Source organism: Pteronotus mesoamericanus, unplaced genomic scaffold (assembly GCF_021234165.1).
Source record: "Pteronotus mesoamericanus isolate MK-2021 breed Mesoamerican mustached bat unplaced genomic scaffold, CSHL_Meso_final scaffold_118, whole genome shotgun sequence".
In the NCBI taxonomy this organism is placed as follows: domain Eukaryota; kingdom Metazoa; phylum Chordata; class Mammalia; order Chiroptera; family Mormoopidae; genus Pteronotus; species Pteronotus mesoamericanus.
Window position 1 is genome coordinate 6416072 of NW_026555301.1, and position 14582 is coordinate 6430653.

General features: G+C 44.8%; 1 protein-coding gene across 5 annotated transcripts in view; it reads right to left on the bottom strand.

The window, feature by feature from the left end:
• Nucleotides 1-700: 700 nt before the first annotated feature.
• Nucleotides 701-14582, bottom strand: part of SLC41A3 (solute carrier family 41 member 3) — a 71098-nt gene continuing 57216 nt past the window's right edge. For all 5 annotated transcript variants that reach the window (XM_054587309.1, XM_054587310.1, XM_054587308.1 and 2 more), the window contains 6 exons: nucleotides 12052-12198; nucleotides 9722-9866; nucleotides 8458-8537; nucleotides 6211-6345; nucleotides 2196-2344; nucleotides 701-942 (listed from right to left, as the gene is read on the bottom strand). In XM_054587309.1, the coding sequence (XP_054443284.1) occupies nucleotides 733-942; nucleotides 2196-2344; nucleotides 6211-6345; nucleotides 8458-8537; nucleotides 9722-9866; nucleotides 12052-12198 (866 nt within the window). In that variant the 3' untranslated portion in view covers nucleotides 701-732. The remainder of the gene's footprint in view (nucleotides 943-2195; nucleotides 2345-6210; nucleotides 6346-8457; nucleotides 8538-9721; nucleotides 9867-12051; nucleotides 12199-14582) is intronic.

Consider the following 14582-nt stretch of genomic DNA (forward strand, 5'->3'; position numbering starts at 1 on the left):
CCCAAGTCTTATGATTGCGTTAATATTTTTATAAACACAAAATGCCAAGTGATACATATTGTATGCTTTATTTCACACTTTTCTGATTGCCAAAACCTAAACAGAGGTTTTTGCTTAAAAAAAGAAAAAAGAAAATCAAAGAAAAGAGAAAAAAGTAAAAAAAAAGAAAGAAAGCAGTGATAAGAATAAAAGCTGGGAGCACATGAGGGGGGATGTGTAAGGCCCTATCCTAGAAGGCTGCACACATTTGCAGCGCATGCCAACAGAGTGGCCCGTGGAACAGGACCTGGTGAAGACAGCAGTTAACGTAGGGTTCAGGGAGTCCTGAAACCTGAGCACACAAGGATCTTTTTCCTGTTCTATCCCAACTTGGCTGCATTGCATGAAACAGGGCCACACATCCCCCAAAATGCACTGACATCCCTCTTCCTCCAGGACCTTTAGGCCTGAGCACCTTGCTTTCCACATAGATGTGCACTCATTCACACACTCGTCTAACACGTAGGCACATGCAGTCATATTCACATACATAGAGTGCTTCTAATTTTAGACTCCATGACAGACTCAGTTTCCAATGCCAGGGTGAAAGTGTATGTGAGTCTCCTTAGCAGACCGACATAGGGCCTCTTTAGAGGCAGGGAGACCTAAGGACCCAGCCAAGGAAGAACCGAATTCTGTACCACAGTGATGTGAGGAAAAATTTTATTGATTAACTGGAGCTGCCTGGTCTCATTAGGAAGATCCAGATGCTGATTTTGAAATGCTATCCAGCTCTGCTTCACTCTGCAATAACGAGCTGATAAGAAAACAGAGTGCTAGGAGGCCAGTCCCTAGGAGGTCCCCTAGCCCTGTGAGGTAGGGGATACAGTGGTTGTCAGGATCCAGGGCCTGGTGCCATGTCAGCCGAGCCATCACTTCTGCCAGGTACAGCAGGATTGTCACCTGTCATAAGAGCAAGCAGACATGAAAGACAAAGACCAAGTCAGAAATTTAAGTGTTATTAAGAAACACTAGCAGGTTTCAAGGGCAGACACTGAGGTGAACATGTCAACCCCAGGTAGTCCTCTTTCCTGAGCTTCTCTTGGGGTCTGATACCCAGCTATGAGCTCTTGCAGGGGCCAGAGAAGTCCACCCTCTTCCACACTTGCTTAGCTCTCCTTGCATCCTGAAGTGCCAGACAGATCTGCTGCTACTCATTAGCCTTGACCTCTGGTGTAACAGCTCCACTCAACATCCTTGGAACCTTAGACACAAAAATTGCTGAGACTTGAACTTGGGTTTTCTGCAGGCTCTCTCATGAATAGTTTTGCATAGTTGGCTTTTCCTGAAGGTGCTATGGGGTAGTTCACACAGCCCTCATCAGGTCTCATAGCTTCTCAGTCCCTTGTTGCAGGCTGACCCCAGCCCCTTTCTGCTGTTGTTCAGGATGGTTTCTCAGACTGCCCCAGCCTGTCCTTCAGAGTCAGGGACATGCTATGACTGCAAATGCAATAACTCAGGGATACTTGAAAATGCTAGTCCCTTAGAACTAGCATTACTGTGTACCCAACAGTGCCCACAGCAATCCCTTCAGAGGCCCCAGGTCCAGTGGGACACCAACCAGCTCTAGTCTTGGAGTCTTGGCAGAGTCTGTTGTGTCCTTAATCTTTGAGACAGGTACCAGCAGGCACCGGCTTAATTTTTCATGTCCTTACTACCATCTGGCACTGACTGATGTCTTTTAGCAACACCTCAACAGAGATCTGGTCCCTGACCACCCACTGTCTGTGCTGAGTGATGCACTTGGGCCAGTTCATCAGCTGGACCTTATAGTCAGATTGCTTCATAGCAACATTCTGCATTTTCAGGATGGCTCCTCTGGTCCTGTGGTGAGGAGTGAGCTGTATGCAGTAAGAACTGTGCCTTGTAAAGGGTGGAGTAATGAGTGTGCTGTGTGGAAGATGACCTATGCAGTGTGCAATGTGGAGTATGCTATGTGGAGTATGCAGTACAGAGTGTCCAGTATGGAGTGTGAAGTGCCCTCTGGGTCTGGATCATGCCCTTGGATTTGAACAAGTTAACTTGATGGGGACTGTGCCCTGTATGTCCAGGAACACCCAACTCCACCTCATTAGCCTCTCTCCCAGGGCAGCGGACAAGATTGCTGGCTGCCTAACCACTGACTGCTGCTTTGCTGCTGCAACAGCTGTCCTTACCTGGATCAGGCCTGCTAGCAGATAGAATGCCACAAAGATCTTGCTGTTTGGGACCGAATGGCCTTCTACCAGGTAGGTAACATAGAAGAAAATCAGATGGCCCGGAATCACCAGAAAGATCAGAACTCGAGCTGATACGGAGTTGATTTCTGGAATAAACAGAACCAAGGAGGCTGTGTGACTTGCCTGGCAGCAGAGGCCACCTTGGCATGTGACAGTTTGTAAGGCATCCACATTCATTCAGCTATTTCCTGAAGGTGCCAAAGGGTAGTTCCCATAGCCCTGGTAGACTATGTTGTAGTCATGTTTCAGCAGATGGGAATATAGTTCTGTCCCTTCCCTCATGGAGCTGACACTTTAAGAGAAAAGAGAAAAACTGGAATTGAGTAGCAGAAACACACAAACAAACAAGAAAGATCATTTCAAATTGTTGTAAGTACTGGTAAGAAAATAAATCAGGGTAATGTGGTAGAAAAGAAAGTGTCTATTAGTGGGAATGAGTTACTGCAGATTGGAAACTCTTAACAAGGAAATGACATTTAAGCTGAGTTCTGAATCTGTGGGGAAAAGATTCTGGTCAGAGAGAGAATGTGTAAGGGGCTTAAGGTGGAAAGATCCTGAAAATGTCGAAAAACAAAGGCTCAAAGTGTGGAGTTAAGCAATCGAGGAGGGTGGTGCACTGATGGGGCCTTCAGCACATTGGTTAGGTGGGAGTGATCACCCCCCTATTCTCTTCAGAATCCAACACTCTATGAATTTGAGACTGCAAGAAATGTGATTTACCCTTCCTATCTCTTGAAAACAACTTGTGAATATGATGGGCTTTTCAAACACAAAGAGTTTCAATGAAAAGTAAGTCTCCATTTACTTATGAGTTAATATAATGTATTTTATCAACTTAATAAGGAAAAGGACAAAAATCACATGTAGCTTAGAAACTGAAAAGTCTATTATAAAATAATATGTAGAGAAAGAATGTAAACATATAAGAGCACCAAAATCTATTCATGATGAAAAATTAGACAATGTGTAGAAAAATCAGGCAAGTTGTTAAAAACTTAAAGAGTAAGCAAAATAACTATTATTAGCAGCTGACATAAAAACTCAAGAAAATTTATGGAAAGCCACATAAAGTATTTAGGTGCTGCTACAGACTGTTTCCCCCCAAAATCTCACAATATATTTGGAGGTGGGGCTTTTGTGAAGTGATTAGGTCCTGAGGGTGGAATCCTCATGAACAGGATTTGTGCCGGTCTAAAAGAGACCCCAGAAAGCTATCTCACACCGTCAACCACATGAGGACACAGTGAGATGACAGCTGTCTATGAACCAGGAAGCAGGCCCTGAACAGACGTGGATCTGCTGGTGCCTTGGTCTTGGACTTCCAGCCACCAGAACTAAAAAAAAAATAAATAAATTTCTGTTGTTTATACACCATCCAAAATATGTTTCTGTTACAGTAGCCTGAACTGAGACAGATACATAAATGATACATAAAGTACATACTTTTTCAATATATAAATTATAAGTCAAAATATAATGGGGACTTCCATTTGTAGACAAGATGGAATAGACACCCTTATTCATATTATTCTCACTAAAAACAACTAAAAACCCTGGACATTACATATAAAACAAACATAAGATTTTGAAAGGTGGAGAAAAAGGTCAAGTTGGCTAGGGACCTCAGGGTCCAGGGAACAACGTAGTAGTGAATTCCCCAAATTGGTGTCTTTGGCCTCATATATCCCAGACTGGGTTCTGGAGAATTCAGTAACCAATGGGCACTGTCCTAAAAAGGCTCAACAGAAGTTGGCTTTCTCTTGCCCAAGGTCCAGAAGGGGGTAGCCTAGCAAAATGGAAAACTTTTAGACAATAACTGCTTTATTCCAGCCAAATACCACAGCAGTCCCACCTCTATGAGCAAAGGCCAAGTAAGGAGCCTGGGCTTCTGTTCGCCCTCATCCAGATAGGATGTTGATATTCACCCCTTTTGGATGAAGTCATAAAAGAAAAGGCGCAGTGGTAGAAAATAAGTGGTACTCTGCCTAGAGGTAATGAGGACCCCCCTACTCCCCTGACTCTCACCATATCAGTGAAGGCCATGTGGGAGCAACAGTAAGGCCTCCCAGCAAAAGTGGTGTCAGAGGAACATGGACTCCTACTCTGCTCACTGTAAGGAGGTACTTTTTTTCCCCTGGGGCATCACTGGAGAAGCCCAGGGAATCTGGACTTCTAACCCTACCTGACAGAAATGAAAAGCAGTGCATTCTATTTCCCCAAGTGATTCATAAGATCCAGAGTCTTATAACATAATACTCCAAATGTCTGTGATTCAATCTAAAATCTCTCATTATAGAAAGAAAAATCTCAACTTAATGAGAAAAGACAACCAACAGACACTAACACTAAGATGACACAAATGGTAGAATTGTGAAAGTGGTTTTAATGAATCCATTTTTAAAATGTAATTTTAATATTGTAATAACAATGTATGGTAACAGATGGTACTAGGTTTACTGGGGTGATAGCAATTACAAACACACATGACACTCGTGATAAAAATAGAAAATCTTTGAAAAGAAACAGAAATCTCAGAAAAGAAGATAAATAAAAGAACCATATGGAAATTTGAGAACTGAAAAAATACAATAGCTAAGAAAATCCAAACACCTCAATGAAATAATCAATAGCAGAATGGAAAGGACAGAGGAAAGAATGAGTAAACTTGATGAAAAAAAACTATAGAAATTAGCCAATCTAAGTAACAGAGAGTAATAAATACTGGGAAAAAATTAAAGTGCACCTCAGAGAGCTGTGGGGCTGTAACAAAAGATCACACGTTCCCCTCATCAGAGCACCAGAAAGAAAGAAGGAAGAAGGAAACACTGAAAAAGTATTTGAAGAAATAATGGCTTAAAATTTCCCAAATCTTAAATGATAAATCTATGTATCCAGGGAGCTTAGTGAATCCAAGTTGTATAACCCCAAAGAAATCCACACCAATGTACGTCAAACCCTAAGTCTGAAAAGAAAAAGTCTTGAAATAAGCAAGAGAAATGATACTTTATGTATACAACAGACAATTCAAATGATGGCAATTTGTCATCAGAAAACAAGGTCAGAAGGAAGTGGCACATTTTTCAAGTGTTGAGCTATTAACCCCCAAATTTATATCGAGTGAAAAGATCCTTCAGGAATGTGCCAGCAGACCTACCCCAAAGGAATGGCTAAAGGTAGTTCTTGAAACAGAAAGGAAATGATAAAAGAAAATGTAAGCGGGCAAGATCCAATTTTTAAAAGCAACAAATATATAAAAATACCTCCAACGATTTCCAGTGGTTCTCAGAATAAAATCCAGTCTCCTTTCTCAAGCTGTAAGGCCCAATGTGATTAACTCCTTTCTATCTTTCTGCCCTCAGTTTCCTTCATCCTCTCCCTAGCTCATTATGTTCATGTTTCACTGGCTTTTCAGTTCTTCAGACTTGCTAAGCTCCTTCCTGCCTTTTGTCCTTTGCTCAGGCTGTTGCCTCTGCCTTAAATGCTCCTCTTGCTTCAGCATGTTTCCTCCCCAGCCAACCCATGCTCATCCCCACAGAGGAACTTTCAAACCCCAAATGGAAGTATCTCCTGTAATTCTTTTTCATTGTACCCTATACTTTTGGACTTTTAGAACATATCACAATTTGTAATTATGTATTAATTTTTTGGTGTGTTCATCTATTCTTCTAGACTATATATATCCATGGAGGGCAAGAAACAACTTTCTCTGTCACCATTGTAATCTAACACCTAGTACCCAGTAGATAAATTTGATAAATATTTGACTGAATGAACCAATCAATTAAAGGCAGAGGTGGGTCTCTGGGAGAAAGGGCTGTGTCTTCGAAGATGATCTGTGCTGAGGTCAGCAATGGTCTTAGACATTATTGTTGTAAACACCAGATCCCAATGATATTAATTTTTACTTGTTCAAAGAAATGGCCAAATGGCCTCTGAAAGATATCTGACCCACCTGAAGTGCAGAAAGTAGAGCATGGGTTAGGCCAGAATTTTTTCATCCAGAGGGGTAGGACCCCTGGCGTGCTCCACATGTGCAGGTAGGTGGAGATCCGGCTAGTCTGAATGGCCACTAGATTGCCACCAACACCTGCAAGGAGAAAAAGAATCTGGTTTGCCCCTCCTTATGACAGTCTCTGAGTTCTATACCTTATTTTAAGTTTACTTTCTCCAGGAGTTCTTCCTTGACTGACTCAGCATTTGATCTCCTTTCCTTCCCTCCCACTTGACCACAGATCTTGTTTGGTATCAGGTAATAACTGCACCACCTTGACAGCTCTTCAGGTAAAGAAAGCGTGGAAAAGTAGACTCTCAGTACATATTTGTTGGGTAGAGGGAGAGAAAACAGTGAGAAGGGAGGGAATTCAGGAAATGAGGGAGATTAATAGAGGGAGGAGAGCAGACTACTTGGTCTATGAGAGGATATCTCGATAAGGTACTCGAAGTTGGAAAAAGTGACAGGAACCAGACTACAGACTGGAGTATCTGAGAAAACAAAAGGGATATTTTTCACCTCAAGGGAGGAAGGAAAGAGAACAGTGGGTAAGAGCAGCACAGCAGGAGAGGTGATCATATGGTGACAGAGCTGGGGCTCATTGCTGAGGCACCTGGCTTCCACAGGGAGCCGACTGTGTGTCCAGTTCTGCCAGTAGAGGGCCCAGCTGACATAGGCTACACTGAGCTCCTGCACAGGCAGACTGTGGGGCTGGTAGAGAAGGAGATTATAGTGACCATCTCTTTTTGAGACTGAGTTGGGTTGCCCCCATTCTATTTCCTCATCTACATGGAGAACAATCTCTCACTGGGCCAGATGTTTCCCAGTGATCTCCAGGGGCAAAGACCAACTGCCTTGGGCTCCCAGATGATGTAAAAAAGGTCTGTGGACAGAGGATGGCCATAAATCTATTTTGTCTTGCCTACAAATGATTAAAAAAAAATAAAATAACACAAATTAATTGGCAGTATTTACAAAATAGGCCTTTAATACAGATTCCCAGCTTTTCTTAACAAGTCAGCTCGAACAACTCTAAACCTTAGTTCCTACCAGGCAACAATGGGCCAGAGATGAACAGGCAATACTCCTTTTACCCTAGAAACACGTTTTGTTCCCCAACACTCCTTACTGCTTAGCTATTGTCTTACTTGCTTAACTCATTCAAATTGCTTGCTTGTTCTCTATAGGTATTTGAATTGGTGCCATCCAAGGATATCTTTCCAAGCTTATGGCCATCTGGGCCTGATATAGCTCTTGTTGTCCTCACTCACAGTGGCCAGCCCTTGTGCTAGGGATCGGCCCTGTGGGACTATGTTGAGGTGCAGGCCTACTGGGTGGCCTACTGACATGCAAGGAACACAGGCCTAAGTTCCCATGAAAATGGAGGGAGGAGGTCTGGCCCAAAAACCTTTGAAGCCTGTTTCTGAAGTCCCAGGAAGCCAGAGCCTGGGCACCAAGCAAACTGCAATCAGTTACCATGGTTGGTTCCTCCCCTGGCCAGTGGTCCCATTTACATGGCCTCATCAGAAACAAGACATATACCAAGCTTTGGTTAAAAGGCGGGGGGGCGGGGTCCTCACACAAATACCCATAGGATCTAAGTCTAGAAAATTAATCAGTTAAGGGTTGGGTCGAATACAAAAGGGAATGGAGGGAACTGAGGCAAATTGGACAACATAGGTCCTATCTCAGTGGCAGCTGATTCCTGCCCTACCCCCAATGTAAAGCTAGTATTGTTACGGACTTGCTGTTCAAGAATACGGAAATACATATTTTTATGTGTAAATTTTATGAGTTTTAAATGTCACCAATAAATCTTAGTTAAAAATAAAAGTGAAACCATGAGAGGACACTATCCTAGTTCTGAAGGCCACGTTCATTCTGCAGGTGCCAGAGAATCCTGGGTTAAATTCTGTGTACATTCTAGACATAGGTTTTAGTTGGCTCTGTGGGAAAGTGCAGGTCTCATGGCACTTATGAGGAGCAAGGTGTGATCTGGTGGAGCAATGGGCATGGCTTCCCCTCTGGGGTCTCCTTCTGTCTGAAGAAAACCAGCCTCGGTAGACTCTGCCCACCCAGCTTCCTAATTCTGTCTCTGAGGGCCTGGAACTGGACCTCTGACATCAGTTCTGCTCAGGTCTCACCACCTGGGCCCAAAGGGCCAACCCAGCCCAGCGACCTGAGGTGATGGGGTCTGCTAATACCTACCACATATCATGGGAGTAAATATGGCCATTCCTTTGTACTGCTCTTTAGAAATGGTTTTGTTCAAGATGAGCCCTCCGAAACTGAGGAGAGAGCAAATGACAGTCAAATGATTAGAGTTTGCACTTGTAAGTGGCCTTCCAAATATTCTCTATACAAACTGCCTGATCAGGTTGTCTTTTCATCTTAGCAAACACTTTCCTTACCCCTATGCAAAACCCCTGTTGTAGCCAGTCTGCTCTTTCCAGTGTCCTCTGCATCCCACACATGCATTTTCATCTTTAGTCTAATGTTAGCTGTTCTAGAAGGCCCTTCAAATGTCAGTCCACTAAAAGAAAACAACAAACTCCTTTCTGAGGCCTCTACTTGGCTGGCTCTGTCTTGTGAAAGCCCTTGAACTGCAACTGAGATGCTCCTTAGCAGAAAACACACCTGCATGAGTATCATCTCCAGCCCCTTGTTCGTGGAAGATGGTGCAGCAATACCTCACTCCCACTAGTCCCTGTAGTTTAGCACAGGCTGCCCCACCCATAAAGCCTTAAAGAAGTGAGATCAATTTGTGTAAGGGACACAGATACAAAGATACCTAGACCATACCTTCTCCTCTCTCAGAGTCAAAGTTAGGAAAGCACATCAGAAAGGACTATCAAGGTCTGCTAGTGGAAAGAGCCCCTGAGAATGAGGCTGGAAGGTAAAAGACCTGGGCTCAGCTAAAGGCCCAAAGCTACATGGAAATTAATCCCTCAGCCCCTCTAGGTCCCACCAGCAGCTATGCTATGGAAATGGTGTTCACATAGTCACTGCCTTGAGGCCAGGTGAGGGACTCCCTGCAGCCTAAGCAGCGGTCCAGGCCAGTGAGAGCTGTGGCAGCAGGGAAACAGAGACCAATATACCACAGCACCAAGATGAGGCAAGAGCCATGGCTCTGGTGCACTCATCTGATGTTTCCACTTTCAGCTCTTCCTGGCTCTTTGTGCTCTGGAAACTGTAAACAAGACTGCCTCCCAAAACAAACAGGGTTCTTGTTTGTTTTGGTCTAGGGTTCCTGGTGTGAAAAACAGAGATGAAGAGTAAAGAGGTATGACAATTAGCACTGGGGATTAGTGAAGGAACCCACAGCTGCAGTTCACTTCAACCATAGCCATGGGGCAAGTGAGCTTCACCTTCTTCCAGGGGTTCCTTGGCTCTCACACCACTCTCTTTAACATAGAGCCAGGGGGTGGCACAGAGAGGCAGAGAGGGGGCAGAGACTCTCACTCACGCTCACCTGCTGAACACCATTGCTAGGATGATTGGGAACCACCCGAACTTTAGGATCTTCATGATGGGTGGGTTCTGCTTTGCAATGAGGACCCACACCGGGGTCAGGGCCATGAAGCCAATGCAAACCAATGGAGTCAGAAACCGATTATCTGGGAAGAGAAAGAAGAAAAAAGGAGATGCATGCAGCTCTGTGGCCAGGGCCAGAGCACACAACATGGCCTGGTGGGCTGAGGCCTGGGTTGTAGAGATGAGAGGTGGACTGGGAACTAAAGGCTCTAGAGGTCTGGGGAGACACTGCTGTCATCAGCTTAGGGTGCGTTGTCCTACCATACCTTCCAAAGTATTTTCTCCATCCTGTTAAGTAACTCGAAAGGCTCATCTCTGTCTTCAATTCCTGACACCTTCATTTTCACATCTCTGGTTTTGTTATTTCCCTAAGTACCCTCTTCTGCCTCCTCCCACCCAAGTGAGCTCTAGGCAATTATCAAATACTGTGGGAGACAGCAGCCTATAGGAATGCCAACTTGGAGGACATTTTCATATCTAGTCCAATTCTAGAACTCCCCAGAAGCCTCGGCAGAGGTTCCACCTCATCTCCTCCCAGCCCCATGGTGAATACTTCCATTACCCTGCACATGGCTTGTCTTCCTGACTACACTGGCAGATGTGAGAGCTGATAGCTTACACCTTGTCAGAGAAGATTTATGACAATGTGCTAGGTGTAGTGACTCCTGCACCTACCCAGTGCACCAAAGATAAATTCATAATCTAATTGGAGAGATGGACAATGCAACAATGATTCAACATCTAATAATAGTGTTGAAACATACTATTTTAGAAGAGGTACAGTAGGGGCAGAGAGAAAGAGTCTGGGGACATCTGTGACTCATATTTATTTTGCAAATCAAACATGATTAACCTATACACAGATCTTCTTGTTTTAAATTCAGGTTTGGTTTAAAAATAAAATTAAGTCATATTATTAACTCTTCATTGCCACTGATATGAACTTTGAGAATCTCCCAGATTATTAAATATTGTTGGTGGTGCCCTGGCTGGTGTGACTCAGTGGATTGAGCACCAGCCTGCAAACCAAAGGGTTGCAGGTTCGATTCCCAGTCAGGGCACATGCCTGGGTTGCAGGCCATGTCCCCGGTAGGGGGTGCACAAGAGGCAATCACACACTGATGTGTCTCCCCCCTTTCTCCCTCCATTCCCATCTGTCTAAAAACAAATAAATAAAATATTGGTGGTGGTAGGCAATTCGTAGGATGGCAAGGAGCCAGTCCCAGAGCTGAGACAGAAAGGGTCCCAGTGCCTGAGCACTCTAAATCAGAAGTGTTTTCTTGTTCTGCTTCAGTTGCCATCATTTAAAAACAAGGTGATGTCTCAAATCCTTTCATCCATGTTCTCACAGGGCAATGATTAATTGGAGCTCTGCTGAAGCTGCTCCTCTCTCTGGGGCATTTTCTCCCACCAACCATCACCTCATGCCCCTCCCCACTGTCTTCATCATGATGCACTCCATTAATTTAAGCTACCTGCCTCAAAGCATCCGGGTCCTGACTGTGCTCAGAATCAACACTTACTAGATGTAAACAGTTGCATATAGTCATCTTAGTGAGACTGTGCCAGGTGGAAAGTAAACAATATGACACTTGGAAGGGTGTGGTCAGCTGTCAATCTCAGAAGAGGAGAACCTTCTGGGCAAGGATGGTGCTGCCTGTCCACACTGCCCTGAGCATGAGCAAACTCTGTGTTTCAATGGCAGACCTGGGGGACCTCTGGTGAAGGCCTGTTGCTACAAGATGTGTGAATGGCTCCCTCACCTTCTGAACAGGTGGCTGAGGAGCCCTGGCTTCCCCTGCCTCATGCCTACAAGGGAGAGAAAATGCTGCTGCTGCCACCACCCATGACTGAGACATTCCTCCTTGCGAGCTACTTCTTGGACAGTTTATGTGTGTCCAGTGTGAACTGCCTTCCTCAAGGAGGCACTGACATCTGCAAGAATGCACTGAAGTGATCAGACTGGCCTCAGGATGTCCCTGGCCTCTGTGCATACCCTGGTCCTAAGGTGGGAATGAACAACCTGCGTGTCTGCTAACTTGAGTAGTGCATCCCATCTAACATGGCTGGGAGAGCTTGAGACACTTGCTGGACAATACCTTGACTTGTTCAATGACTTCAGGCTTTGCTTCTATAAAAGGATCTCTGACTCCACGACAGGCCTCGCAGGTTCCTTCCTGTGGTGCCTGATTTGAATGGTGTGGGCTGGGTACAGACATTCCCACTCAGCCTTGCTGGTGAGCCCCTCCTCCTCAGGGGTCCCCCTACCTTTGTTTTTATAGAAGAAGTTGCTAATGAAAGCCAGAATGGACAATGTGATAAGGTCTCCCAGGCTGGCTGCAATGGGTGTGGCGATGTTGTCTGGGTTGACACCGAGCTTTTGAGCACCAATCACTATACAGACCATCAGCACTCCTGCAGAGAGCACAGAGAGGAGACTCAAAGCCTGGAGTATCAAACAATCCCAAGGAAGATCAGCAACACAGTAGAGAAGTGGCATAGGATGACAAACTCATCAGGGTGCTGCTCAGGAACTTCCCTTTACCAGCACAAGCCTAGACTGAAGTCAAACCACCTGAGAAGGCTAGGAGTGTTGGACTTTGCTTTGTGGCTTTCTGGCATGATGCTAAGGAACAGCCTGAAAGCTCTGATGACATACATACTCAAACCCATTGTGGTTCCTGGGCTTCTAAGCCATTTGGCACCACAGACATGAAGTTCATAGGCCCTCACTGCAGGAGAGGGACTGAGCATGGACTTGCATGTTTGTTGGGGTCCTTGGAGAAGCAGCTGCCTGGATGGAATTAGCTGGGTCAGTGGTTTGTTAGGGGCAAAGCCTGTGAGGGAAGATGGGAGGGGTAGCAATGCAGGGTGGCGGCCCCTGTGGCAGGAGAGAGGGGAAGAAGGAGGAGGAGCACATGCAGACTGCAGTGCAGTGCTGGGGAGCCCAGCAGGGCTGCCAGGGGTCCCCAAGCCAAAGGCATGTGGATAGGTCCACATCTCTGGGGAACAGGCCCATCTCAGGAGCTCTGCAGGGCCATGAATGGGTGGAGCCAGCATGTGGCCTCTGAGTGCAGAGTTGATAGATTTTAGGGTACAGCACTTAAGACCTGCTCACCAGCTAGAGACCTGAGAGATACCTCTTAAGAGATGCCACCTCTCCAGATCCTACTTTCTGTTCTGTCTCTGTTCTCAGACCATAGTCACATGTGGATCTCTAGCCTCCATCTGCTGCTTAGGACTTAATCCAACTGCATCTTATGTGGGTTTCTAAAGACATTTTATATCTTAGATACTGGTGTTTTAACACTTGACCCAGTATTCTGTAACTCTAAAAATAATTGGAATCATCACTTTAATGTTTTATTTAAAACTGCCACCACCAGTCACAATTTTTGCCCTATTTTGTGAGTAGGTCATAGCTACTTTAATCTCTTTTGAAATATCAGTTCTAAGTGAATCTGAATTTGCATGGCTAAGATGGTGGTCTGGTGAAAATCCCCCCAGGACTATATACAGGGACACCACCCATCTGAGAGCACTTATTGAAAACTACCACCATCACCTGACTTTATGGCACAGTCATGTCATGGTCATACTGTGAGAGAGCAGCCATGTTTCTGGCCTTCCATACATCTCTGGATGGCCCCAATTATGCCCATGCAGCTGATCTTCACCCTGTCTCTGGCTCTCAGTTTCCTCCTCTGTAAACTGGGGAGCGATGGCATTCTGTACAAAGCCCCACAGGAACAAGGCTGGCCTTCTGAATTGTATGACTGTGTTGTTTTCAGAGAAGACTTCATGCCAAGTATCTCCTGGGCTCTGCTTCTTCAGAAGGTTTGGCATACTCATCTTGTCCTTCTCTTGACCAGAATGAGTAATTGTGCCACCCCATGTGCATGCATAGATATGTGACCAGGTGCAAACATCCTGCCCTGGAATCATAGCTTATGAATCTGCTCCTAGGCTTCCACTCTCTTACCTCTCCTTCCCTATCATGTGCCCCAGTATAGGAATACAGCTGTTCCATTGATCAGCAGCTGTCTGAATTAATGTACAGAGAACTGCATTAAGTTACAGAAAGCTGAGCTCAAAGCTGATTTTGTGGGCAGTCAGATGGTATGACAGAGGTGTAAATACAAATCCAATTCATAAAGTTATCACTTGTTCCTTCTTGCACTAGCACATGTTGCAGTATATACAGACATGCAATCCTCAAGAGAACCAGAATCAAGTTCATTAATTCAGCAAACATTTGGGAGCTGGTTATATGCCTGGACCTGTTTTAAGTAACCATTGGGCTCTGTACTCACACTTAAATGCTTGTTTGGTGGAACACAGACAGCATACAAAGAAATGAACAAGCATTTAAGGTAAATAAATAGAATACCTAAAAATAAAGCATGACTGTGAACACAGCTATTCCAGAGAGGTAATCAGACAAAGCCTCAGAAAGAAAAAGGCACTGACATTTAAATGGAATTATCTATATGCTCCTATACTGATGTCTTACTCTGAACTACAATACAGACGTCACAGGATACCTGTGTGTTTTGTTCACACATGTATCCCCAGCACCATAATAGTGCCTCGTCCGCAGTAGACACTCTGTAAATACCGAGTAATAATGAATGGGTGATATTCTATAGTAATTGCACAGCCAAATGGTTCTCTACTGACATACATGAGCTCCAAGGATGGGTTATGGGTGCCAATGCCCCTGTCTTTATGCCTTCTGTAAACACATAGGAAGCATCTGCTGTGTGGCAGGCAGTGTGATAAGAGCATCAGGTGGAAAA